General features: G+C 39.3%; 1 protein-coding gene across 3 annotated transcripts in view; it reads right to left on the bottom strand.

The window, feature by feature from the left end:
• Positions 1–795: 795 nt before the first annotated feature.
• The window catches only part of Dnajb14 (DnaJ heat shock protein family (Hsp40) member B14), a 47,516-nt gene continuing 20,765 nt past the window's right edge, over positions 796–27,546 (bottom strand). For all 3 annotated transcript variants that reach the window (XM_063260542.1, XM_003468044.5, XM_023564328.2), the window contains exons 3-8: positions 25,194–25,339; positions 12,205–12,390; positions 10,435–10,529; positions 9,625–9,734; positions 8,774–8,946; positions 796–5,531 (exon numbers count right to left, since the gene is read on the bottom strand). In XM_063260542.1, coding sequence (XP_063116612.1) covers positions 5,407–5,531; positions 8,774–8,946; positions 9,625–9,734; positions 10,435–10,529; positions 12,205–12,390; positions 25,194–25,339 — 835 coding nt within the window. In that variant the 3' untranslated portion in view covers positions 796–5,406. The remainder of the gene's footprint in view (positions 5,532–8,773; positions 8,947–9,624; positions 9,735–10,434; positions 10,530–12,204; positions 12,391–25,193; positions 25,340–27,546) is intronic.

Genomic DNA, 27,546 nt, shown 5'->3' on the forward strand with positions numbered 1-27,546 from the left:
TCCTATCTTCATTCTCTTACCTACCCTGGGATCCTTATGCTAGGATCATGTTTGTTTTACTTTCATAGTTTTTATGACAATCAGTTTGGTCACTGCCTGAAATATTTCCCTATGCTTCACCTTATTCCTGCTTATCTTTGGGTTTCAGCTTGTGTTAGTTACTTTTCTCTCATTGCTGGGGCAAAATACCTGATACCCAATGGAAGGAGAGGATTATTTAGTTCACAGTTCAGAGGTTTCAATCCATAATCAGCTGACTCCAAGCCAGGGTGGTATGGCAGAGGAGCAACAGTTCACGGCAATGGAAGACAGCAAAAGTAACAAGCAAAAGGGGAGGAGAGAGATCAAGCTTCTTTCCCACCTTTGTATCATATGCAAGATATCTGCCCCAGGTTGGGTGTAGCACTCACACACACAATCCCAGCACTAGACAATGAATCACAAATTCTAGAAGCCCACCCCCGTGAGTACATGAGGCTTTGGGGGGACATCTAGTTACAAGCCGTAACATAGCTTAAGATCAGTATCTCAGGGAAACCTTTCCTGATCCTCCCAGAACAGTTTAGGTCTACTAGGTACATACTTTCAATGTATCTTGTAATTTTCTGTCTCAATTATCAAAATTGTAATTAGCTTTTTACTTTGTTTTCTAGATGTAAACTTCCTAAGAGTTTTTAATCTTGTTCAGTGATTCTTAGTACAAGCTCATTATTTTAGAATACAATAGGGATTTACACATTTGTTGAATGGCCAAATAAAGAATGCAAATTTCATGAGAATATAATACAGTAAACCTTTTACAGTGAGAACAAACCTTTTTATTAAGATATTGAGATAAAGTACAGACTTAAAGACAAAAATTCATCATAAATCGTTCAGTAGAACATTCATTAAAAATCAAATGCATTTTCTTTAGGAGTTCTCACACAGGAAATTTTATTTTATATAACTCTGATATAACATTAGTTTACAAATCAGACATTTCATTTTTAAACCTAATTATATAATCTTGAGTGCACTATAGACGAAGTAAGATCTCCTTTATGTTTCATTTCAGTTAGCTTATACAAGGCTTCCATTAAAATTCCATTGTGCCTTGAAGATTTCCTGTAGCTTTTAAAAATACATAGTAAACTAAAAAACTTTCAATGGACAATCTTTCAAAGCAATTTAAAAACCAAAAAGAAAAAGGCAAGAAGCATTTCTTAATGCAAATAATAAAATATCAATTTTTTTCTCCTAAGCAATATAGTCATCTAGGTAAAAAAAAATCCTCTCAAAAGTGATGGCCAGAGCACCCCAGTGTCACTGTTAGCAGAGTGCGCATGAGTGGCAGGCTCAACCAGAGTAGACAGGGACAAGACTCACCCCCCTCCTGCCAGCGGATCTGTTCTGCATGAATTAGCTATCTCCATGGCAGTCATCAAATTCTTAGTCATTTATGAATTAAGACACTCCAAGAAACACTTCTTACCCTTATGTAGTTCCAGGTTACTAGACTTAAAAAAAGACAAGTTATTTTTGAAGTATGGGCCTTAAAATAGGAATCTATATTAAAACATGAGGATCAACAGAAAAAATTCACACCAATGAAATCCTGTGGACTGATTTTCAAATTTGGATAAGAATACCCATTGCTAATAGAAGCCCTGCTCTGTGCAAATATAGTGTTACATATTAAATAATCACACATCTGAGGTATTAGCTGGAAAAAATGCATATGTACACTTACACTTGTACACATCACAGAATATTACAAATCTATTGGCCCCAACACCAGCAGATAATCAAATTAAATGAAAAGGATCATATACCAACAGGAAAATGTTATAGGGAATTTACAAAAATTTTATTACATAATCCTTAATATAAGGAATATGTTTTAAATTAATGTTTTGAGGAAAAAATTACCATTTATATGAAAGTATTTATTTAATAGTAATGAAACCCAAAATGAAGCCTGAATTCTAGGACTGTGTTGCCTGCCAGACTGAAGGGGGAGTGCAAGAATTCTCTGGATAGCCACATTCTATCCACTTTTTCTTTGTAACTGTAAATCAGAACATAGGGAAAATTTCAAATTATTAAAGTATTCCTTTCTTTTTCACTGGTTTTTACAGAATGTTAGGCATTTTAACTAGGCAGTAGTCTAACATGTCCAATAGACAAGGGTTTTCATGGACTTAGTAAAGAGTAAAATTCAAATTGATTTTTCATTTTTATAATTTTTTTCTATTTGGAAATGAGAAAAAAAGTGATGAATTAAATTCTCTTCTAGTTTGCTTCACTCAGTATGAAGATGAACCCATCAAGGACAGCATAAATAAATGCACTCTTAAACATTTGGTCCTTTGCCATAACACTTACTTAACCAGAAAAATGGCTCCTTTGGTCCTTACATTCATCAAGAAGTATTCCACTGTCTTAACAAGGCAGATTTTAAAAAGTAAAATATGCAGAAATACATTAAGTAACATTTGCATGTCACTGGTATTAAATAGCTGAATTTAAAAACATTACAGATCCAATGGAAGGGACATCAACTAATTTCATTTTACATCTAGAGGAAAACAAGATTTCTCAAAAGAAAATGAAGCATACAAGTGCAGTTAAACTGAAGGGTTAGTAATCCACGTTTCTGTTCCCATTGACACCTGAGCTTATACATAACAGAGCACTGTAAAGCATGGAGATGCTTCCAGGACTTGATCTCTTTCTATCAAGTCTTTGTAAACTGTAAACATACATGCAGTGATCATGAAACTAGCATCCAAAGACAATCTGTTCCCAAAATATATTATTTTTACTTAATTAGATGGATAACTTAAAATTTCTCATTGTCAAGAATTCAACTTATTTATTGATCAAAATAAGTTCCAAGGCTTACAGATGATTAAAGCACTAGCACCAGTCATTTGGAAACTAAGAAAATCAACAGAAAAGGAACAGGGTACTATTTCCTTTCTCTCAAACCTTCACAAGAACAATTGTGTCTGTATGTGAACATAAAAAGAGATAAAATACATAAAGCATGAATAAATACAACTATCAAATTTCCAAAATACCAGTTAGAGAAACTAGTTAAAGTCAATGCCTTTTACGTAGGAACTAAAGTAATCAAGTAAAATTGTGAAGCCCATGTAGCTAAAATGTAAGATGGCAAAACCCTAGAATTTTTAATCATAAAGGAGTAACAAACATGAAAATCTTACATCTAAAATAGTTAAGTCTTCCTACTGTGTACGCATGACCTAAAGTTACAAGATACTCACTGCCTTTACATTAATAACTCAATTTTTACCTCACATGTTATATGTGCCTCAAATTATCAGTTACTCAAACCAACCCTTTTTCATAGTTGTTTGAAAATTTTATCAAACACATGTTCCTGACAAGTTATGAAATGTAATGGAATGCAATAATAGACCTGAACTATAATACTGTCCAAAAGCCATTTGTGGCTTTATAACATAGAACTTCATTTCATTTGAGAATTTCACCCATCCCTTTAAAGCAAAGATTTAAAGGAAAAAGGAATCAGTCAACAAGGTTTAGGTCATATAAGAATTAACCATAATAATGAAAATTTTCCATTAAAATTGGAAAAATAAACATGAATTTTTTTGAATTTTTAGATATATATGAATTTTCATAATTAAAATGCTATGTCATTTTTAAAAACCCTCGACAGGCTCAAAAAATATTTAAAATTTTACTTTAAGCATTACTTTTCTTTTAAAGGTCACATTTCTGAAAGAAATTGGTTAAGTTACTAGGATTTCCTATTAGAATATATTTACTTTAACCTCAAATTTAATCACGCTTTTTACCGATTTACTTAGGAAAGGGATACAAGAAAACATTTTTAGGGGAATATCATTTTAGCAGTTTTTATTTGACAAGAGTCTAAGTCAACTGCATCCTCCAAAAAAATCTTTAAACAAAAGTAACGAAACCACTCCACCTTGCTCACAGAAAGACGGCCAAAAATATGTTCATGTTCCACTGAGTAGGAAGCAAAATCATTAAAATATTACTAGCACAGAAGACTAGAAATCATGGGGCTGGGGATTTAGCTCAGTGGCATAAGCACCTGCCTTGCAAGCAGGCGGTTGTGAGTTCGATCCCCGGTACCGATTAAAAAAAAAAAGAAGACTAGAAATCAAATAGTTCCATACTCAATAGATAGGCACCAAAAACTTCAATTACCAACTGCTGTTTGTCTAATTTACATGATGGATTCAATAATAAGGAGTGTATTCCTAAAGGATTAATTGAGTTACTCAACAATGAGTCGATTGTAGCTTAGGATTTTTAACGGATGACTTGCTATCTGCTATCTAATTTACTACTCTACCTGCGGTTCTATTTCTGCTCACTTGTTGCATGTGGCCAAACAGATCCTGGTCAATAAATGAATGGTAACCATTTAGGAGTTGGCAGTAGGGTTAAAAGGCACAAAGCTGTATTTGAGTAGTAATTTTTCTTATTGTTTGTAGAAGAATCTATCTAACCTTTGGATCCTGTTTAAATGATCACTAGGAAAATGCAAGTTTCTATGGGCAGAAAATTAGGTGTCTTCTTCATAGATGTTAGCAGCCTTCCAAGACATAAATGAACACTGCGGCCTTTTTTTAATGCAAAAGCATAACTATAATTTTCTATTGAAGACCCTCTTAATTTAATATTTATAGCCATTTTCTCATATTTTCTTTAAAATTTATCAGTGTAGCATTTCATTTCTACATATGGCTTAGCAATTCAATAAACTAAATAAACTGATAGTCTACACCAATTCATTTATCTCAGTACATATTTTGAAATATAATGGCAATATTAAAAATATTGATTCCTTCTAAACTGATAATGCTGTAAGAGTTTACAGAGACTTGGGTTTTATTTTTCCATTTGAAAAGTTTCACTGTTTCGACTCCACATACTTGACACCTGACAGGGAAAACATAATTGTGAACACAACATTTATTCCATTGCTTTAAAAGGAGTGTCTCATGGAGCTAACCGCTAAAATAACTTAAACAAAAGGCAACAATCTCTATGTACACAAAATGCTCATTCCATATATATATTTACAGGATGAGGAACCAACGGAGAATCACTAAAAGTGGAAATCGCTACAGGTATGACAATCCCTTCTCAAGACATCTTTAGTTAGGAATCATAGAAGCTTTTCAAACGAAAGTCACTGCAGAAGCACAACTAAAACGTTAGATTTAGTTTGCAGTTCTTACTATTTTAAAGGAACCAGGAGGTTAGAAACAGTCCGAGATTTCAGAAGCCAACCATTCGGTTTAGTTTTTCCTATCACATCTTTTCTTCAGCTCTCTTGATGACACTAAATTTACAGAGGAGATCGGGGTGTGCTCACAGGTCCAGACGCAAGCCTGCTCAGCCTCCTTTGTACAGACTGGTCAGTCGTTCCAGTTCTTTACAGTTGTCCATGCTCAGGGCCTCTGCCTTCCTCCGGAGTCGATCATCACGGTATACTTTCGCAGCATACTGCATGTCTGTTTCTGTTAACAAAAATATTTTGTTATATAAATGATCATTTGTATCACTCAGCTGTTTTAAGTTCAAATGATGCTTCAGAGAAGATCTTCAATGTATTTCTGTTAAGTGACTTTTAAAAACGAAAAGTTTAGTTTTAAAAACTAAAAGCTTCTTGGGCAACTCAGGGCCTTGTAAAAGCTAGCGAGGTGTGCACTGCTGAGCTGCACGCCAAGCTTTTCTTGAGATGGGGTCTTGCTCAGCTGGCCAGCCACCCTCAACTTCCTGTCCTGCCTCAGCCTCTCAAGTAGTTATGATTAAGGCTTGCACCACCATGCCCAGCTAGAAAACTTTCTCTTTAAATGGAATCTTCACTTGAAGCTTCATGTGTAAAACAAGCACAGAGGAGAAGCAGGGAGGAACCCTGCCAGCCCTCCCCGGAACCCTCCCCTGCGCTCCAGAGCCAGTGGCTTAGAAGTCAACGCTCGGAAGCATAGCTCGGCCTCTTACCGTGCAATACCACATGCTAGTCATGCTGTCAGTGAATCTGCTTTGATTTTTTTGTTAAGGTTTCAGATAATTTCAAATTGAAATATGACAGTATAAAATCTTGTTCTCAGTTTATCTGAATTTTAAAAAGTTACATTACTCTGTATCTCTGTAGCTATAATTATTGAAGGAACACAGGAAAATGCTTGTTAAGGAACATAACAGTGATATTCTGCAAAGAAACACTTGTGAGGCTTTCTTGAATTGCTGAAACAAATACACGGATTGCAAATCAAAACTTAGCTGGGTATGGTGGTGCATACCTGTAAGCCTAGCACTTGGGAAGCTAATGCAGGAGGATCACTGTGAGGTTGAGCTGGCCTGGAATACACCTGAGTTCAAGGCCAGCCACAACTGCACAGGGAGACTCTATCTCAGAAGAAGAAAAAACAAACAAACAAACAATCTCAACTCTTCAAGGAAGTTACTTTTAAGTCTTTTAGTGTTTGCTAACACTGCTAACCAGTGGGGTACTTAGGAAAGACAACAACAAAGACGTGAAAGAGTAAGTTACTTTATAGAACTAATGTCCAAAGGAGAAGCCATCCGGTTTGTATGTGTTAGTCAGGACCACATTTAAAATAGTCTTACAGGTAAAACTGCAGTATTCTATCACCAGAAACAATCTTTATTCAATCTTGTTTTGACCAGGATTAATAATTTAATCAATAATACTCTATACCTGTACTTACAAATAATACACTTGTAAAACCTACTTGTCAATGATTGTTTCTAAAACCTCAGAGTTAATAAACCACAGTTTACCCTGCTAATGAATTACAGAGTCTACATCCACATCCTAATGTGCAACTCCTAGGCTAACTTTACATTCCTGTATTTTGAATTTCTGCTTGTATTTATAAACCACTTACTTCCCAGTCTATACATTAGGGAGCATTAGAAGTAACTCCAAGACAGAAAAACCTTGGCAAAAGCACATGCACTGACCGACAATCGTTGTATGACTTTAATCTATGAAACGATAATTTCAGTGCTGGGGAACAGTTCAGTGGCTGAGCACGCTCCAGCAGTGCAGGGCTCTTGCTTCACTCTCCAGCACCACAAAGAAGATAAAGGAGAAAAACCCCATGGAAGGGAGCAGTCAACAGACTGACACCTGGAGCTCCCTGCACTTTCTACCATTAGAGGCCCCAGGCAGAAAAGTATTGAATATGCTGAACTTCACTTTGAAAACTTTCAAAGCTACACAAAAATTAAGAAAAACACAATGAACACCCTAAAATTTTTTACCATGTTTGACTGTTCTCCACATTTTTTTGTCAAGTTTGTTTTAGTTCTCTATCTCTAACCAAGACTGTGCCTATGGTGATTTTTGCAGTTATGACTTCACGTGTTCCCCCAAGGAGGCAGAGTCTCTTCAGGGACCCTCGGTAGAAGCCAGCCTGATGGACGGCATGCCCCAACTTCACCCATGTGCCAGAGCCCCATGAGGGGTGCTCCTTCCCCTCCCTGTGAGGAACCAAGGGAAGAAATACTGTTTTCAGCTGCCTTGTCTCTTTCCTCTCCTTCAGTCTCACAGAACGGTGTCTTCTGTTTCATTGATATTTTTTATACAAGCAAGCTATTTTATAGATGAATGACTCAAAGTATGAAAATTTGTGGTAGCAACTTCAATAGACACATACATAGGCGTGTACAATTTAATTGCGGACAATATGATGTATGAACAGAACACGTATTGAGGGGTCCATGAAAACTATTAATACTGACCTTGCCAGACAGTTGAAAGATTAAACTAGATTATGCCAAACAAAAACACTTGCCCAGACTGCTCACATAAGACATACACTAAATGCTAACCTCCTGAGTTTTGTTTTGATTTTCTTGAGACAGGATCTCATTCTTAGTCCAGGCTGGCCCAGAACTTCTGGTGATCCTCCTGCCTCAGCCTCCTAAATGCTGGGATTACAGGCATGTACCCCATGCCTGACTGCCACATATTATCTGTTATGAACCATGATAAGGGAACTGAAATCTATGTAATATATTCTTAAGAGTCAGGATCTTGGAGGGCTGGGGATTTAGCTCAGCAGCATAAGCACCTGCCTTGCAAGCAGGCAGTCGTGAGTTCGATCCCTGGTACCCGTAAAAAAAAAAAAAAAGAGTCAGGATCTTGTGTGGCAATTCCAAGGCTGGCACTTTAACCATGATACTCACTTATCAACCAAATACATGTTAATAACAGCAGTGATACCAGTGTCATTAAGTCCTTACTGGGTGCCAACTGCTGTGTAAGACCTATCACACGTATTCTGCTGGAGCCACAGACACTGGCCCGAGGGACCCCTGGGATTAAAAAGAAATCCCAGGATGTGTAAGTCCCTTATATACAAAGGCAGTGTCTGATCTATCTGCATCCTTCTCTGTATTCTAGCTGTGTATTAGTTATACTAATATTACAGAAATGCTATGCTGTTAGTTGTTTTACTGTACTGTTTGGAGAACCCTGACAAAAAAAGGAAAAAAAAAGTCTGTACATTTGCAGGACAAACGCAATTTCCCTCTAAATATTTCCCACTGGTGACTGTGGTGACTGGCTGAGTCCAGGGCGGAGGGAGGGAGCCTGACACAGAGGCTGGCTGCAAAAAGGACTGTGATGTGAATGTGTCCCACGTAATTTCAGAACATCCATGAGGAGGAAAGTCTGCAGTAATCAATCCCAAAGACTGTGAATAAGCTTAACATTTGATCAACTTACTTTGTTGTCTTTCTTTCCAGCAGTTATTTCGAACATTGGTCACATAATCTTCTTCCACACTCTTTTCCACCTTTTGTAGTAACATTCCTTTGTACTCATTTTTAAAGTCCTTGTTGACATAATAAACCACTCCCAAGTTTTCTGTTTGCATTTTAATAGTTTGCCCTGTTCCACTGTGAAAAAAAATGCATGATTATTTTTAGTTAAAATTATGCTAATATTCTACCACAAACCAAAATAATAAGATAAAATAATTTAAAAGTTAGTAATATTTACATTGTCTCAAATTGCCTAAAACCAGAATTTCATGTCATTTTAATATAGTATGTTCTTAAAAGTTCTCTCAATTTTTAGCTAATAAAAGTTTTATTTGGAAAAAATAAAAAGTTATGCTTACTTTAGGGAATCTTGTTTTTAATACTGCAAAATCATTGCCAATATGATCTTACAGTTTCCTTTATGTTTACTGTCTTAGAGTCATTGCATTGAATTTCCTTCACGTCCTGACCTCTCAGTGAAGTCATTTGTCACTTAAGGACAATTATCCTTTTTGTCTTTGAAGTATTTTTGTCTTTTAAACTAGTTTTGTCTTCAATATCAACACAATCCCTACCACATTACATTCAATTCAAATATAGCACTTCTGTCCTTATATACAGTGGAAAATGTAAATTAATAACATAAAACACATTTATCACTTACGTAGCTATTTTAAAAAGTAGAGATTTTTAAATGTGACACAGACATAGTAAAAGATTTGCCATTTAAAAGTCTAAAAGCACACAGGCCTTTTAAGGGAAGCCTGATAAGAAATAAAAATAGTTTTTATAAAACTTCATTTAGCTACTTACGATCTGGGATATAAAGAATAAGGAGGATTAGAGACCATCAAGTGGCTTAACAATGACACCAGGATCAATACAATTATGGGCATCAGCTGGATAAACACAGAAAAACCTCCCTATAAAAAAATCATCAAAGGATAATAAATTGTAATGTAACCACAATTGTCAATAACAAATAGTTGTCATTCATCTTTAGACACAGCGGGGGCCTCTGGGATCTCCAGTTAGTGCAGCTCTGAAATCTGCGCACCACATCAGGTTGCTGAGGTGGCTCCTAAGAATGCAGTGCTCCAGGCACTCTGGCTGGCAGGCTGGAGAGCACCTCTGCAGGCTGACCCTGCTCTGCCCATGGGGAGGTCGTCCTGCCTGGCACCGAGAGAGGCTGCCAATATGCCACGCCTGCAACAGTGCTTCCCGCGGGCTAGGAGAAGGGAGACGGCACTGAGGAGAAGCCCTGCCTTGTAATTTCTAGGCTTGAGCTCCTTCTCACTGTCTTTCCACCTTACACCTCTAGCAATCGTGTTAAAACAAAGCAAAATTACTTACTTAAGTTTTCTGTATCCTCTTCTTGCAATCAAAAAGTACCTCTAACACATGCAGAGTACACAGGCATGTCTTTACTAGACCCAGAATAGCAAATCTCCCCCCACAGCAATCCACACTCCCCGCCCCTAAGGGGCTCCTGGTCTCCACTGCACACACTGCTAACTAAATCTCATTAATCCTAAAACAACGGTCCTGCTTTTAGCAGCTGTACTTGCTTTTCATGGGCTGAAAGGTAATATTTTGTGATTTCTAATCATGTCATAAACATACATCTCCTCTTTCTTCTTCTCTTTCATGTCCACTGTGTCGATGCTGATGTTGATTGCTATAACCAGCTCGGCCATTTGAAAATGAATGTACACTACCTATGGATCAAAATTAAAAGCAAGGCTAAGTTAGGGAGAGCAACCGTGATCAGAAAAGTCACATTTTCTTTTACACGTTTAACAAATTACTAAAATAACACATGTGTACTCGGATCAGTGTATGTTAAATGTCCTCTCCTCTGTGCAGGAAACGTGGACAGAATGAGGATGACACTTCCCAGACGCTCTGCCCTTTGCCGTAAGGTGCAGCTCTTCCCTGGGACAGACCCGCACGCGCCTCCGTAACAGTGCACACACAGAGGACTTTTCTGTGTTTACAAACTTTATGTTCTTACTCTGCAACTTTGGTTTCTATACTTAAATAAATCACAAACATCTCTAAACCTCAAAGACCGCACTCTAGTTCATTTCTGAACTCGCTGTCTAATACACACTATCTACCTACAATATGGGTAGACTACAGTTTATTCTAATATTCTCTTGCTGATGAAATATTTGATTTCACATAAGCTAACAAACCAGAAATGGTCACCACTGACAAAGTAAGCTGTGCTGTAACAAAGACAGCAAATCAATCATTGAAAAAAGAAACACTATTGCCTGGAAGCTTTCTGATTGTTTTTAGGATACTGTTGGTCAAAATTATTAGTTTTAATAATTTTTTTAATAATCATGTATTTAAATATATCAAAGCTCAGATTATAGTTTCAAACATTAATTTATAGTTCTATATCGTGTTTTCTTCAAGGATTATGCATGATGGCCCATTAAGGAGTATTGTTCTCACTAATATTCACGAAGGGCCCCTAAGCCGAATTACATTCTCATTCATAAAGATTCTCTTAACTTTGAACAGTATGTCTAACTTGCCACCTTACGTAACTCCTGGGACTATAATTTTAATTACTGTAGAGGAGTTACTCCTAAAGAAAATTACTTTCTATACAAACCAGGCAAGGAAAAGGTAGGTGGATTTAAAAACTACTGATGTTGGTGCCATGCGAGCCATTCAAGGATGCTAAATTATTTGCTGTGATAGCCTAGTTCAAGTAAGTATGTCCTTCTTAAAGATGTAGTAAGAAAAATCCCCAAAATCTTATTAACTATCAGCAGACTTTACTATTTCATTAGAAACACATGAAGATTTCCACGTCCATCTGAAAAAGCAATGTATAATGTCATTAATAAAATATTTACAAGGATATGGAGAACCCGTCAGTCATCCAGGTGTAGGAGATGCCACATAATTGTAACCGCATTTACTTACCTTCCTTTCTTGAGCTTTAGATAGAATACAGAGTACCTGCATGCTTCAACTCTTTTTTAATTAAAATAAGTTCTAGACAAAGGCAAGCTATGGAAAAGTAACAACCTTATCATTTTTCTGCTCCCTTCCAGGAAAGGCATCCCAGGTCCCTGCCCAGTGAGAAGTTCAAGGAAGAAAACAGAAGTATTTCTCAACAGTCAACAGGAGTAAAGGTCCCGTCAGGCATGGTGCTCACGCCTATAATCCCAGCACTCAGGAGGCTGAGGCAGGAGGATGGTTGCAAGTTCAAGACCAGCCTGGACTACAAAGTGAGCCCAAGACCAGCCTGAACTGCATAGTGAGACCCTGTCTTAAAAAGACAAAACAAAACAAAACAAAACAAAAGAGTAAAGGTCCCCCCACTACGCGCGCCCCACAAAACATGATATTTAATTAAAATGGAAGTACCTGAAGGAAATCCACCACCAAAAAATATGTTGAACAGGTCTTCGGGGGTTATGTCTGCCTCACAGCCTCTGTGGAAGCTGAACCTGCCATTGCTGGGCTTAGTGCAAGCCTGCTCTTCACTGCCGGTGAGGTCATACTGCTTTCGTTTCTCGGGATTACTTAGAACAGCATAAGCATTTCCGATCTCTGAAAAGGTAATGAGTGAAAGTCAGTAAGCAAAGTCTTTATTTCCTAAAAGATTGCTTCATATAAGCTATGATCACTTAAAAATTACTTAATGAATCCAGAAAATGATAAAATAGTGAGTTTTAAAAAAGATGTTATACATTGTTTGCAACTGCACATACTGTTTCTCAGTGCAACTTCCCTGGACAGGCAAGTCCTGCCACCTCCAGAGAAAGGAATGTTCATCTATTCTCTAATACTCTGCTCCATTCCTAAAACTTCTGCTCAGAGTATCCTAATTCAAGATTACTCAAACTAATAACCAATAATATATGGCATTCCTATTAATTTTGTACCCAATACCTTACCATATGATCTGTTAATATCCCCACTTTGCAGCTGAGGACCCTGAGGCTCAAAATGGCTAAGTAACTTGTTCAAGATCAACCTCTTGGCACAATAAATGTACCCTCTCTATTTTATGCATCCTCAACAAAACCTAGATTTCCATACTAGTGCCACAGTGAGCTCTTCTCGTTCTGAAACATTTATTTTGTTTAAGATGGTAAACTCCATGGAAGTACGGGTTGAGTCTGTTTTCACTCAATTATTCTGGGTCCATCATAAAGCTTCTTAATAACACATGACCTGAGTTTATCTATCTCACTTTGTTATCTCACGGTATTTATTCATAAGAAAGTTTATTTCCTATCTCTTAGTCCCATGCTCAAAGGGCTTGGCACACTAGCTATGAGAATGTCCTCTTGGGTGACGTATAAAAGGTACAATACTCTGAAAATGCCCAGTTCCTGAACTTCTAATAATTTATTATTTCATAAATATAGCTTGCTTCTTAAACTAGACTGCAAGCTTCTTGCAACAAATATAGGATTTTTTTTTTTTTCTGACTTTGTGAGACAGGGTCTCACTATGCAGTTCAGGGCAGACTTGAGCTCACTTGGTAGCCCAGGCTGGCCTCCAACTCACAGTCATCTTCCTGCCTCAGCCTCCCAAGTGCTGGGATTACAGGCGTGCACCATCATGCCCAACTAATAGGGGATAGTTTTAAAAATTCTTTCTCAATTCCATGTGGTGGCTGTCATATGTAAACTATCCAAGCAAACAGATGGTCATCAGGTAGTTGCTGTTAGAAAATTACACATTACACTGAATTTAATTCCTTCTGATGGGACTTCTTTAAAACTGGGATTCAGAGATGACAGTGTTCAGGTGGTCTGTGAACCTTGTTCTTTGAAAAAATATGGTAGACTGTTCATCTACTGAGGACATGGTCTCAAATGTTCTTCAGATTCTCAGAGAGCTCTGTGACTCAGAAACGTAGACATTATTTGTAATGTTATTTCAATGGAAAACTATAACTGGAGATTAAGAAAATATACTTACAAGCAATGCCAAGGCATTCACTTATACTTCAAAAAAAAAAGTCCATCTGCTGTTCCCTGCTGAAGTTCCAGTTCCAGTGACAGGATCAGTTTCAGAGTTTAACCATCAACTGTAGCTTTACAATAAAATTACTTTTAAAACCATTCCTATGTAGGCAACCCAATTCTAGTTTAAGGCTTTCTTTAAATCAATTTTCAAACACAAAGATGTTTTAGAAGACACTGCTGACTGTCACAAGCTATATATCCTACTGTCTGTGGAACAATTTACTCAGTATGTTATGAAGTAAGCACCTGTCTATCCATTTGTTTTGTGCTGTAGCTGCAGGCAGGAATTTTTTGTTTTTGCAGTTCCTTATAACCTAAAGATTTAAATTCAAATTTTAATTTTGGTATTCAAAAGACTTACAAAACACATTTCTACTTCCTGTCACTTATTTCACCAAAACTACCTTCCACTTTATCCATGTTTGCTTAAAAAACTTTTTGAGGCCACTACAGAGTCACACACAGTTGTGACAATCGAGATCATTTTGCGTACCTTCTCGCAGTGGTAGTACTCAGAAAGTTACACGACAATGCCATGAACAGACCAGTAAGCGCCCGAAGTGGAAGGTCTTCACCACTTTACACTGCCTTTAAAGACCACCCACCTGCCCAGCACTTGTCCTTAACCACTGAAACTATTCTCCATTTTGAAATTCTGTCATTGCAAAAACAATAAATAAATGGAATAATCCTGGAATGGGATGATGGGATGAGTGGGCCTGGCCTTTCCCGGTCAGCACTGCTCACACTGCTGCAGGAAGTCACCTCCTGGGTGTGGGCAGTGTAGTTTGCTTACCCATTAATCACTCTACACCACCTGGGCATTAGTAATTTTGGGCCATTATAAACAACATGGGCTCTGTGTAAACATAAATTTTCTTTTCTTTGGGGTAAATGCCCAGGAGTACACTGCGAGATTGTTCAGGTGCCGCGTGGCTGGTGGTAAGAACGAGCACCGTGTCTGCTGGACCGACCAAAATTCACCGCCACACCAGCATTCAGGGCTGACCGTATTTCTCCACGTATTAGGACACACAGGCAGTGCGATAGTGTCTTAGTCTCACTTTAAATTAAATCTTCCCACATGCCTCACTGCCACCTGTATTGCCATCGTCATGAAATATCTTTGACTGTTTCAAAATTTTAAGAGTTCTTTACATACTCAAGGTATGAATCCTTTGTCCTATCTTTGGTCAGCAAACACTTTCTCATCCTGTAGTTTGTCTTTTCATCTTTTTGAAAGAGTAGAGCAAACTTCTAAAGGTGTTTGAAGACTAACCCACTTTGCCTTCTGTGAACTTGCATAAGATCTTAAGAAATAACTGCCTGGGCCTGTACCCTACAGATTTATTCTCACAACATTAGCTAAAAGTTAAATATTATTTTTTGTGCTTACACTTGTGATCCATTATGCAAAGTTGAAAAAGAAAATTAGATAAAACATGAGACTATGGTCTGGGTTAATTTTTTGCCTATCAGTATCCAATCACATTACAGACCAATTTTTGAAAAGGCTGCTTTTCCTATTGAATGGATTTTGCACCTTGGTCAAAAATCAGAGTAAGCTGGGCAACGTGGTGCCTGCGCATAATCCACACACTCTCTCTGTGAAACTGAGGCAAGTTTGAGGCCAGAGGACAACTTAGCAACACCACAAGACATGGGGGTGGGGGGTCTGGGTACACAACTCAGTGTGAAGGTTCCAGGAACAATCCCCAGCACCCAGCATCAGATGCTGTAGTCCTGTGGGTCTGTTCTGGATCCCTGTCCTGTCCTGTTGGCCTGAATGTGTGAGCTTCAACCAAGCCGCACTTCTGCCTCCCATACAGTTCAGAATGAACCTGCACGTCATGTCAGGGTCAGGACAGAACTGCTAGCCTGCACTTCAGCCAGCAGCGACCTGACATCTGTACGGTGCACTCTCTCAGAGACCTAGCATATTCCGTTCTGTTCATCTGTATCTTCGCCGATGTTTTTCTCAATGTTGTGTAGCTTTCAGCATAAAAATGTTAATCAGCCAAACTGCACTAAATTACATGTATGAAAATGACAAAATATGCATTATTCTGTATAATTTACTTTTAAATGTATGTTTTTGAAAATTATATATTTAAATTTATAAGTGTTTAATGATTACAAATGTTAATTTACAAGCTTACTTTTCATTTTGGTGTCTGTATGTTAACTGCAAGTATGGAGACATGGACTTGACTTTTCTATGTGCATTTTATATCCTGAATATCATGTAATTCACTTACTAGATTTCTGTAGATTCCACAGGATAGGAATTTTCCTCTCTGAGTATCTTTTATATCTTTTTCTCACCTTAAACCAGCGGTTATAACTTCCAGCACTATGTTGAGCTGAATAGACATGTTTGCTTCACTTTTTCAGTCTATTCTTTCATTGTTAAATGTAACACTAGTTGTAAGTGTTCTGTCATTATTATTTTTTCTTGAGACAGGGTCTCGCTGTGTAGTTTAGGCTGGCCTTGAACACATGCTGATCCTCCTGCCTCAGCCTCCCAAGTGCTAAGATGAGTGATGGTGTGCATCACTCCCAGCTTTATCATTACTCTCTATCAAGATGTGGCCGTTCCTCTCTACTGCTTTTCTGAGTTCTATGAATGAGTGCTAAAATTTTTCAAAAGCTCTTACTGCGCTGATGTAGTCATGAACCTTTGCCTGCTTCAGCCCAATTACACTGATATTCCATTGGTGAAGAACATTCAACTGTGTTGTACGTTTGTTGTACGTATATTTAGAACCATATCACACAAATCTTGGAATTTGGGTAGGGTATACTTTTTTTTTTTGTCTTTTTAAGATAGAGTTTCACTATGTAGTTTAGAGTGATCTTGAACTCATTGTGTAGCTCAGGCTGGCCTTGAACCTCACAGCAATCCTCCTGTCTCAGCCTCCTGAGTGCTAGAATTACAGGTGTGCACTATCACACCTGGCACAAATTTTTAAATATATTGTAACATTCTAATATTTTGTTAAATATCTTTGTGTTTATCCCAGAAATGATTCTGGCCTTTAGATTTCTTTTGTAGTGTTTCGTTTTGATGGTAGGACAAAATGAATTGGGAAATGTTTTTAGTTTTTTTCATTTTGTTTGAGATAGCTCTCACTATGTAGTTAAGGCTAGCCTTGAATCTATTATGTAGCTCAGGCTGTCCTCAAACTCTTGGTGAGTCTCCCGCCTCAGCATCTTGACAGCTGGGGTTACAGATGTGCGCCACCATGCCTGGCTGAGAAATGTTTCTCTTCTATTTTGGGGGAGAAATTAACCTTTTTGTCTTTTAAGCAAAACCTTTCTTGCTTTTAATTCTTCTTTAAAGAAAGTTTGTTATAATTCTCTAGAAAAAGCACTTGAGCTTGGAAATTTCTTTGGGAGGGGGGGAGTCTGACTAATTACATATTTCACTTACTAAATGGATTTATAGGACTGTTCACATTATTTCAGACTAAGTTGACATATTTTCATTTTTTGAAAGAATTGGTATTCTACTTCTAATCTGTAAATTTATATATGTGGAGCTGCTTGTGGTATTTTTTTGTCTTTTGTAGGTTTGCACAACCTATTGGGATATACTTGCTTCTTATATAGTGATCACTTTAAGCTCCTTGTTTTAAAAATCCATTGCCTTAACTGTTTAAAGAAGACTAGTTACTATTATTTTACTTTCAAGTTTATTGCTTTCCATTTTGTTCTTCCTTCGAACTTATTTTGTGCTTTCTGTCTAGGTCTACAGACGCAGCAGCAGTCACTGGTTTCTGACTCCTCTTCTCTAACATATGCCAAGTTTAAATTCCCCTCCATCACTGCCTTGGCAGGTTTCCTCTAATTTTGATGTTGTATTTCTACTTTTATTCAGCTCGGTATATTTTTTACTAGACCCTTTCGGACTTAACATTTTGCCATTATTTTTACTTTGATTCTGTTATAGTTTAGATCTAATAAAATGTCCCCCACGAGCTCCCACTTCCAGAGATGGGGCTTTGGCAGAGGGACTGATCACGGGCACAGATCATCAGTGACTGGTGGATGCCTGACTGCTCACAGCTGAGCGTGCTGGCAGGAGAGCGGGCACAGGGTGTGACCTGGGAGGCGTGTTCTTTTCCCTGGGCCTCTGTTCTCTCCAGCCCCTGGCTGCCCTGGACTGTGCAGCTTCAGCTGTGCCTTGCACCGTGCGTTTTCTTTCTGCCTTGAAGCCAGGAATCTCTATCTCACGACCCATGCTGGAGCCTGGACATGGAGCTGAGGACTGTGTGCCCTGCTGAGTTTCCATCTGGCTTTGGCCCAACTCCTTGGAATGGGAACATTCACTTTATGCCGCTGCAAATCGCAAGTTCATGTTTTTGATTTTTGTAGTGACTCACAGCTCAGAGTTTGCCTCGGGCAATGATGCCAACCTTTCACTTTCCAGTGATACAAGAGCCTACTGTGGCACACATGCCACAGGTTCGCACCACAGGCTCGGAGGCTCAGACTGGATTTTTCAGCTCCGCTGGAACTGTTGAGGCTCTGGTGATGCTTAGAGAAGAACTGAACGCATCGTGCATCATGAGATGGACGTGAGCCTGTCTCCTGGGTCTCAGGTGTGCAGAAGGGGGTCTAGGCAGTCACGCACTGACGACCCAGCGCGGAGTGCGCCCTTAGGTGGTGGGGCCTGGTCAGGAGAGCTGTTCACTGAGAGGTGACCTGGAAGGGAGCGTTTCTGTCCCCAGACCTCCCCTCCCCTCCCCGCTTCCTGGCCTCCATGGGTTGAGCAGCTGTTCTTCACCAGGCCTTTTCTGCTCTGGATCCAGGTAACCACACATGGGCCGAACCCTCTAAAATGGAGCCAAAGTAAACCTTTCTTCCTTCAAGTTTTGAGTATCAAGCATTTTATCTCTGCAATAGGAAACTAATTACACTACTATGACTGTGTCTACTTCTCTTCCTAATTATATCGACTTTTTCTTTACATATTCTACAGTGTTGTTTCTTGGGAGCACACATACAGAACGTCTTCTTGACAGACTGACTTTTATCATAATACAATGTATTTCTTTGGTTAACTTTTTACTCTAAAATTGACTTCTACTTTCTTTTAACGAATGTTTTCATAATGCAAGGGGTGATCAAAATATATAGTGAATGCATAAATTTTCAAAATGTATTATAGTAAAAGACACACTGCCACTAATCCACCTCACAATAGTCTCGCCTCCTTCAAAGCTTTATTTCCTCTTCGTTAGCACCCTGAAGCAGCTCTGGAAGTCTTCTGTCCTGACGTTGCAAGCTGTGACCTAACACACAGTGAATGCTGCTGCGGGTGGAAAGACAAGCTTGTAAAAACACGACCTCACTCATCAGATCTGGCCTGTGCAGCTTCTGGCTCCTCCCTAAAGTCAAATGACTATGAAGGTGAATGTTTTCAATCAATTCAAAACATTAAGGCAGCTGCAACAGTGCAGCTAAAAGAAGACGACTTTCAGAGCTGCTCTGCAAAGTGGCAAGGAGCAGGCTTAGGGGTGCACGCCTGCAAGTTCAGCACGTGGGAGGCCGGGCAGGAGGACTGCCATGAGTTCGAGGTCAACCTGGGCTACACAATGAGTTCAAGAGCAGCCCGGACTGCAGAGAAGACCCTGTCTCAAAAAACCAAACAAACAAAGAAGAAAGGGACAACGATGGAACACAGGTGGCTCGTGATCCCCAGCACTCCAGAGGCTGAGGCAGGAAGATCACTCAGTTTGAGGTCAGCCTGGACTACACAGTAAGTTAAAAGGCCAGACTGGACTACATAGTAAGACTCTGTCTCAAAAAAAATAAATGAAAACAAAATTTTAAAAATGGAATAGTTTCAAGCAAGTATTCTGATGGGGATCAATAGAAATGCATCTTATATAACTCCTTTAAAAATACATATATTTGCCACACAGACACTCCGAGCTTGGTGATGAGACACAGTCCAATTAATTGGTGTCTAAATGAGGAATAGTATACATAGTGTGTACGATATTAACAACGAAGAAATGGTCAAAAGAAACTCCAACCTGATGACTTTGCCTTTATTTGCATTAACCCCCATGCGCAGCACTGTCAGACCACAAAACTACAGTACTGTACTGTATAATCAGCAAAAATTATGGTACTGTAGAAACAAGTTGTACTGTACAAAAAAGACATTGAGGATCTATAAACAAGATGTACAGAACTGTATCAAAAACACATACAAAGAAAACAAGTTGTAAGCCTGAACAGTGCACCTCAGTGGTGAGTCTGAATAGTCACTAAAGAGTTGCATCATTATATGAGGATTATCTGTACTTTTTTAATCACACCTCATATACAGTTTTTGGTATCTTTACTTTTGTACTGTTTGTACTGTTATGTGGCAATTTTCTAGCAAACAACATATAGTGAATTTGTGTCTCAATTCACTGTCAATCTACTCTCAAATTGTCATATATGTATCATTTACACTTAATGTAATTAAGAGTAAGTTAATGTCTGTATTTACTTTTTTTTCTCTTTTTCCTAAGTTCCTGTAATTTTCCTCAACTACTTTTTAGAACTCCAGTTTGGTTTATCTAGTGTTTTCTGAGTATCTCTCTAGTAGCTGTACTACATTATATAGACATAACTTGTTATAGTCTACTGGTATTATTTTACTGACACCGACTTTAGAGCTGAAGCACAGAATCCTTACTCCCTTTACTTCCTTTTACTTCCCTGCATTCATAGTATAATTGCCTTACGTGTTTTTCCAACATTAATTTAGAACCCTAACCCTAAGTTATAATTTTTGCTTCAAATGGCAACCATAATTTAGAAATTGAAAAGGAAACCCAAATACATTGTTATTTACTTATATGTTTCCTTCCTATTTGTCTCACATATTTGTTACACTTGTGGGACCTGGGAACAAGGCCCCGCCAGGCCTGCTGTCTGAGGAGGCTGCTTCTTGGTACAAAGACGGCGGCCCTCATCCAAAGGCTCCTCGCCCTGGCAAGCAGATTCCGACGCACACACATGGGGGAGAGAGGACAAATCAGACCACGGTGCCATTCTAAGACTCACTCTTTTAATGTCTCCTTCTGTTTAAAGAACCTCCTCCAGCCATCCTTTTGGGACATGTTTGCTAATGACCAATTTTCCTATTTTTCCTTCCCCTTAAAGTGTGTCTTTGCTGCACACAGGATTACGGCTTGATGGTTTCTTCCACTTCAGCATCTAAGAAGTATGAAGCTCCCTTCTGCTGCCCTCACTTCTGACATCAAACTTCCTATAATCCAAACTGCTTCTGCTCTGTGGATTAAGTGTGACTGGTCTCTGCTGCTTTACAGTTTTAAAAAATTTCAGCTGTAAAATGTCCATTTTAACCTTAGTAGCTTGTATTTCTTTGCTCATATTTCCCATTTCTTTGCTGAGACTCTTAATTTTTAGTTTCTAGCATATTCACAATTGCTCACTGAATCACTTTACTTTAAAAATCTTTGCCAGGCAATTCTAAATTTTCTGTCATGTGGTTGATTTTTTAAGTTCAGCTTGAGTTCCCAATTCTTGTAATGGCAAGTGATTTTCAACTGTAACTTATTTAGATTATTACAAGATTCTGGTCTTATTTATACCTTCTGTTTTAATTTTTTTCCTGTCAACACCTCTCTAGCAGAGTAAGAGGGCAGAGAATCTATCACTTCCAGTGGAAACAAAGTTTTCCCTTGGACTTGGTGACAATCAAGCAGGAACGAGGGCTTACCCTTGCCCCTGGGCAGAGTGTGATTTCCAGCTTCCCGTCAAGACTGCACTACAGCACCCTGGCTAGGGAAGCCTCATTACCACGCTGAGTATACGTGGGTCAACGCCACAGGATGGGACTTTGCTACTTCAGGTGGTGGCAAAGGCCCTGTTGCTGCACTAGGCCCCTCCAGTGAGGAGAACAGTCACCTCTGCAGTCTCCAGGCTGGGGCAGTCTCCACCACTGTGGGCAGAGGAGGGAGTGGAAAGGGAAGACAAAGAAGGAGCCTTTCTCAGAAACCCCACCCCCTCTTCACGCAGAGGGCCGGGCGCAGAGGCCTGGGCACAGAGGGCTGGGCACAGAGGCCTGGGCGCAGAGGGCCGGGCGCAGAGGCCTGGGCGCAGAGGACCGGGCGCAGAGGGCTGGGCGCAGAGGGCTGGGCGCTGCGGCTCTCTCTGGGGTCTCTGCAGGGTACCTGAGGGTGGGGCGAGCCTGGGGCTGTGCTATTTCATTGCAGTAGAGGATTATTTTGGTTTTTTAGGCTATACTTTCCTGGTTGTTTAGCTAAAGAAAACAAGACTTTTCTTGTCTGTGTCACTGGTGTTTTGTGTTGCCTGTTCCTCCAGCACTCAATCTGGAATATATTAAGCAAAACAAAAATAAACAACACGTCAGCAACTCACCGTACCATGTTCTCTGAGGTACCGAACCCCTCACTGGTCCACCCTCCGGCCCACCTTTCAGAGTCTTCCTATATTCATCTTGTTTGTTCACTGCGTAACTCTCAGGGTTTCAGCTGTCCTTAGCAGGAGGAATAAACAGGCCGACCCTGCTTCCTGAAGGTGTAATCCTGCTGACTGTGCAGCCTCTTCCCTCCCCACTGGCAGTCAGCCCACTCACCCTCACCTCTGGAGAGCTCCCGTGCTCCCCTGGCCCGAGTGGCCCTGCACTGACTGCCTGCACCGCTGCCTCCTCTCACTTTGTTCACAGATACTCTTCTATTCCTTCCATGCTTTAGTACTGAGTTAAGAGTCCATCGTCTAGGAGAAACTGGGCCAGTTAATCTGAGTCTCAGTTTTCTTATTTGTGACACTGATGTCTGTGGATGACACTGGACCCTTGATGACTTCACAAGATTTTTAGTAAGTATTAACTTAAAAAGTGGGAATGAAAAACTACAACATGTGTGTGAGATGTTAGGGATTACTAGGCTGCATATGTTTTGTGTGAAATCTGCATCCACTTTATGAATTATAAAGTCTCTGAGACAGGGATAAATCCCAGCTGGTTTCCCTGTATTTCCCAGTAAGAACGAGACTCAAGTGTAGAACTCCTCCGTTCTTAGACCTGCACCCTGGATGTTAATATTTAACTAGCAGACCTAACCCAGGCCTCGGCTTCCACAAACAACTGCTGCTGGTGCCACCTCACATTTATGCCCACGGGCACCATGCGCTCTACAACGCATGGGTATCTGTGAAGACGATGCAACTGCTGTTTGTTTGCTTGTTTGAGTGATCTGTGGAGCGGGGACAGGGCAGCTGCTGTGTGCGCGAGGCCAGCTCTCCACCCCAGCTGCCTCCCAGCCGGCACGTTGGTGTCACCCATGCTGACTGGAAGGGAAGGGATCCACTTCATTAGAATATTTTTAAATGTGCTTAGGTATATTGTAGAAGTTACTCTATATGTAATTATAATTTTTTCTGCTTTGGAAAACTTATAATCTCAAAAGAGGAAACAGCAACATTTAGTCCACTGTCCTTAAATGTAATCTTTTATTTTTAAAGCTGTTAACACACATAAGAAACATCAAATTTAATTCCCTAAACCAATTACCATTTCCTTCTGTATTCTTGGAGAAAATAATAAAAACCAAGTGGTTTCCGTTTTCTATCAAATAATGACTTAGTAAATCATAATCAATCTATACTTTCATTTTTTGTATAAGAGAACAAAACATTAACTCTGCTTAGAGATAAACAGAAGAGTAACTGATTAAGTACAAAATGATTCTGAAAGTAATGAAAAAGTAACGAAAATCCTGCCCTTTCTGCGTGATGACACTCACTGCAAGATTTTCCAACTGCACTTGCTCACCAAGGGCCTGCGATTACAACTTGGTTTTCTATTTAGTTTCCACTCAACAAAGAATAGGCTTATCAACCAATTCCCAATTCGGGTCCTCTTTGGGACTAATAAACAGACATTCTGATTTACAGACACTCTCCTGTGGATCGAGCAATGTGAGCATCTCTCATAGAGATAAACCATCTTCCAGCACTCTGGTAAGCACCGTTTCTCATTTTGCAAAGCAGAGCATCAATCTCTGGCATGTACCGCACTCACACAGAACCACTCTGTAAAGCCCTACTGAGCATGCAGCTGGCTTCCTGGGGAGACACATACGCTCTTCACTGCTTAGAAATGCAGCAGTCCCAGTATACGTGCACACACTTAGGATTATCCCAAGACAAGTAACTTTGTGACTGAACACATGAAAAAATATTGTATTTATTGGAGTTTAAAATTCTTCATAGAGATTATATGCCAGGAATGAAACGCATTAAATATATTCATTCTATTTGAAAAGTTTTACCAGAATGTCCCAACTTTACGACTAATAAATTAGAAATTTACCTAAGTGTTGTTACATGTGTCAATTTTGTTTAATTCTGGAGCTGTCCATCAAGAGACAGAAAATAATGGCCCTGTTTTCTAGAAATGTTTAAAAAGAGATGAACTGACAGCGATATGATCTGTACGTCCATGTTTTTTGGATAAGGTAACCATTCTCCATTTCAGCATGTCACTTTTCATTTAAGGACCTGAAAAGACTGTCCCTGCCAAGGTGGTGTTTACCTTCATTTACCAGAACTGCTCTGGCAGCGCTTTGGCTGGAATGTATTAGGAATCCCCAAAAGGATACTGCTTGGCAACTTCCTCCAAGACATAAAAGCACTTTGTAAACAATTTTAATATTGTTTTATGAAGGATCAATTGAGCCTTCTATCTTTTTGAAAGTGTAAAATGAGTATGTTGTTCCTGTTATATTCTAAGACCCCAGAGTTTTATATGCAGCCTACTTCACGAGAACAAACAATCATAGAGTTAAGCATTCTACTCTTAACTAGAAGCTAACTACTGCAAATAAATTATAACAAAATATGAAGTTATAAAATCAGTTCTCAAATGCAAAAGTGGCTATGTTTAACAGAAATATAAGAACCCTGGCAGATTGCTATTCTAACATCCCAATTCTGGACAGTCTGTAGTAAAAAACAAAACAAAACAAACAACTCACAAAAACTGTATGATTAGTCTGGCTTAGAACCAGATGGACCATGCTAGGAACCACGCAGCACCATCAACCACGTTCTCAGTAACAGGAAAGCACACAGGAGGCGTGCCAAGAACAGACTTAGGACCATCAAACTGGCAGTCGCTCTCATGAAGCCAAAAGCACTGATCTGGGTCAGGATAAAACATTTTAAAATTTTAAAGGACTTCATCAGCCCTTACTTATGATGGTTTCTAAAAGCACCAGTCCAAATGCAGAATTTAGTACTTCAAAACCTTGCAAAATAAATTCTAAAAAGACTTAGTAAAGTAGCTTTTAAGAATTTACTTTTTTAAAAAAAGTTTACTTTTAAATGCATCTGTTGCTCCAGGTGCGAGGTTTTTGTCTGGATGAAACTTCAAAGCAAGTTTTCTGTAAGCTTTTTTCAAATCTTCATCACCTGCATCTTTCGTAACTCCAAGTACTTCATAGTAATTTTTACATTTGTTTATGCTGTAAACAGAAAGAATGTCATGTAAATTTCAAGGAAGAATGGCACTTAACATCTTTTTTAAAAATTTTTTTTAGAATAGTAAAATGAACTATCTGTGAATTATTTTCTCAAAATGTAATGACGGTCTCCCTCTTCAGGTTAGTTTGCTTCCCCGCACTGTGGGCGCAGACCACTCCTCCAGCCTTTTCCCAGACTACGAGGAGTAAGCCACCAGAAATGTCCTTTATGCAAAGCCCACGGAAACTGCAGATGACGGACAACACACGGGGGATAGAAACAGTATCACAGAACTCTAAAACGGTTAAAAAATCTCAAAAACTTCTCAAGAGCATGTCACAGTTAAGAATGAAGATACATTTCAAGGCTGCATTCTTATAGAATGTTGATCCAGCTAAGTATCAAAGCAACAGTTTAGTATATGCAGCACAATTACAAAATCCAATGGTTTAAATGTCAAGAGAAATTAACTTAGCACCATTATGTGAAAGGGTGTTTATCTGAGTTACTCTTTGAAAGACGCCAGGTCCTGTGTAGTGAAATACAGTAACATACAACATAGGACCCAAAGATGATTACTAAACCCAATCTCCATTTGTACTTTATAACTGAAACAGATTTAAGCCTAAAGGATTTAAAGTATATTAGGAACAGAAAACTACTCCAAATGGAGCAGAGAACAGGAAGCTCTATCACAGAGACCATGGTTAGGCTGTCCCAGAGCGGCATAGAGGCATAAAGGCCGAGAGCCTCTGGGCTCACTCCAGCACAGCGCGGCACTCTGTGACTCTAGGAGTGAACCATGGCCTGGCCTTCCAATGGCAAGAGTGGAAACAGATAAAGTAACCTAACGGTTTTCTCTGTAACTACTGAACCTAGGAGCCAGCACAGCGCTCGGTTCAGGACAGACGCTGGGGAAATAGTTTTGGAATGAACAAGCCTTAGCTTTCCTTCATGATGAAGTATTCACTATTTGTTATATGAACTAGAAGGAAAAAGAGACAGTATTATGTAAGGCTGTAGAAATGTACAGAACTTCTTATAATCACATCAACAAAAATTCATTGTGCCGTTTTCAAAAATTAGTTATGTGTGTTTGTTTTTCCCTCACGGATTGGGGATTGAACCCAGGCCTTTGCACTGAGCTTTATGCCAAACCTTTTACTTTTACATTTTTGTAATTTTGAGACAGGATCTCAAGATGTTGCCCAGGCTGGACTTGCACTTTTAATCCTCCTGCCTCAGCCTTCCAGAATTTTACAGGTGTGTACCTACATGCCCAAAGAAAACTAGTAACAATTAAAACTGCATTTTCCCCTACTTGAGGTACTTAAAATAAAGTATTAACACAAGACAGTTTTATTTCAACAGCAGTCAGAAACATACATGTCAACCCTGCTACAGTGTTCTTGCAGCACTTGAAACAGATTAGTAAACACAACAGAAACCCTCACCTTGAGAGCCTTTGAGACATTTAGAGACACCGAGACTGAAAAAGACAGTGAAGAACCAGTGACAGCCGCAGAGCACAACTAAGCTTGGGGAACGGTTGGTTTCGCAGGCTGTGCCCGCACCTGCGCTGAGCACAGCGCGAGCTCTGAAAAACCCAAGTTATTCTAAAACTCAACTTGAGCTTTCAGAGGTACAATTTGGTCCAAAGGGAAACGAAGCTATTGTGGTCCTCATTTAACCTATTTCTGCGAGTTTATTCCGCTGCCGAGTTCCCACCCCTGGGCGCTGCCCCACGCCCTATTAAGGGGACGCCTATCCTGTCTAACGGGACCACCTTTCTGAAGGTGAAGAATTCCAAATTCCAAACTACGTCTGGTCACAAAGATTTCACATAAAGTGTTGCACATTTTGTCGTGCTGACTATTTCCTATAGAGCACTCCTTCACTCCTCACTGGTAGGTTTTATTGCTATCTGATCATCTAGGACATCAAGGTTCTGAATGCTTTCATATAAATTGCCTAAAGTCACATGGCCAATCACGAACAGGAATCAGAACTCATTTCTTCAGTAACAGTTTACTGATTGCCTTTCTGCTAGGTGCTGTTTCAGATGTTGCAGTGGTAAACAAAAAATCAACAACGGATGGAACTGAGATCAGAGCTGCTCTGTTACACATGGTGATTAGGAAGCTCGGAGTAAGGATTCAAATCTCCACTCCTCTGATTTGAGCATCTTGCTACCCAGAACCCTACAGGG

The sequence above is a fragment of the Cavia porcellus genome, unplaced genomic scaffold (assembly GCF_034190915.1).
Source record: "Cavia porcellus strain 051 isolate PalLab524CR breed Dunkin Hartley unplaced genomic scaffold, mCavPor4.1 scaffold_14, whole genome shotgun sequence".
In the NCBI taxonomy this organism is placed as follows: Eukaryota; Metazoa; Chordata; class Mammalia; order Rodentia; family Caviidae; genus Cavia; species Cavia porcellus.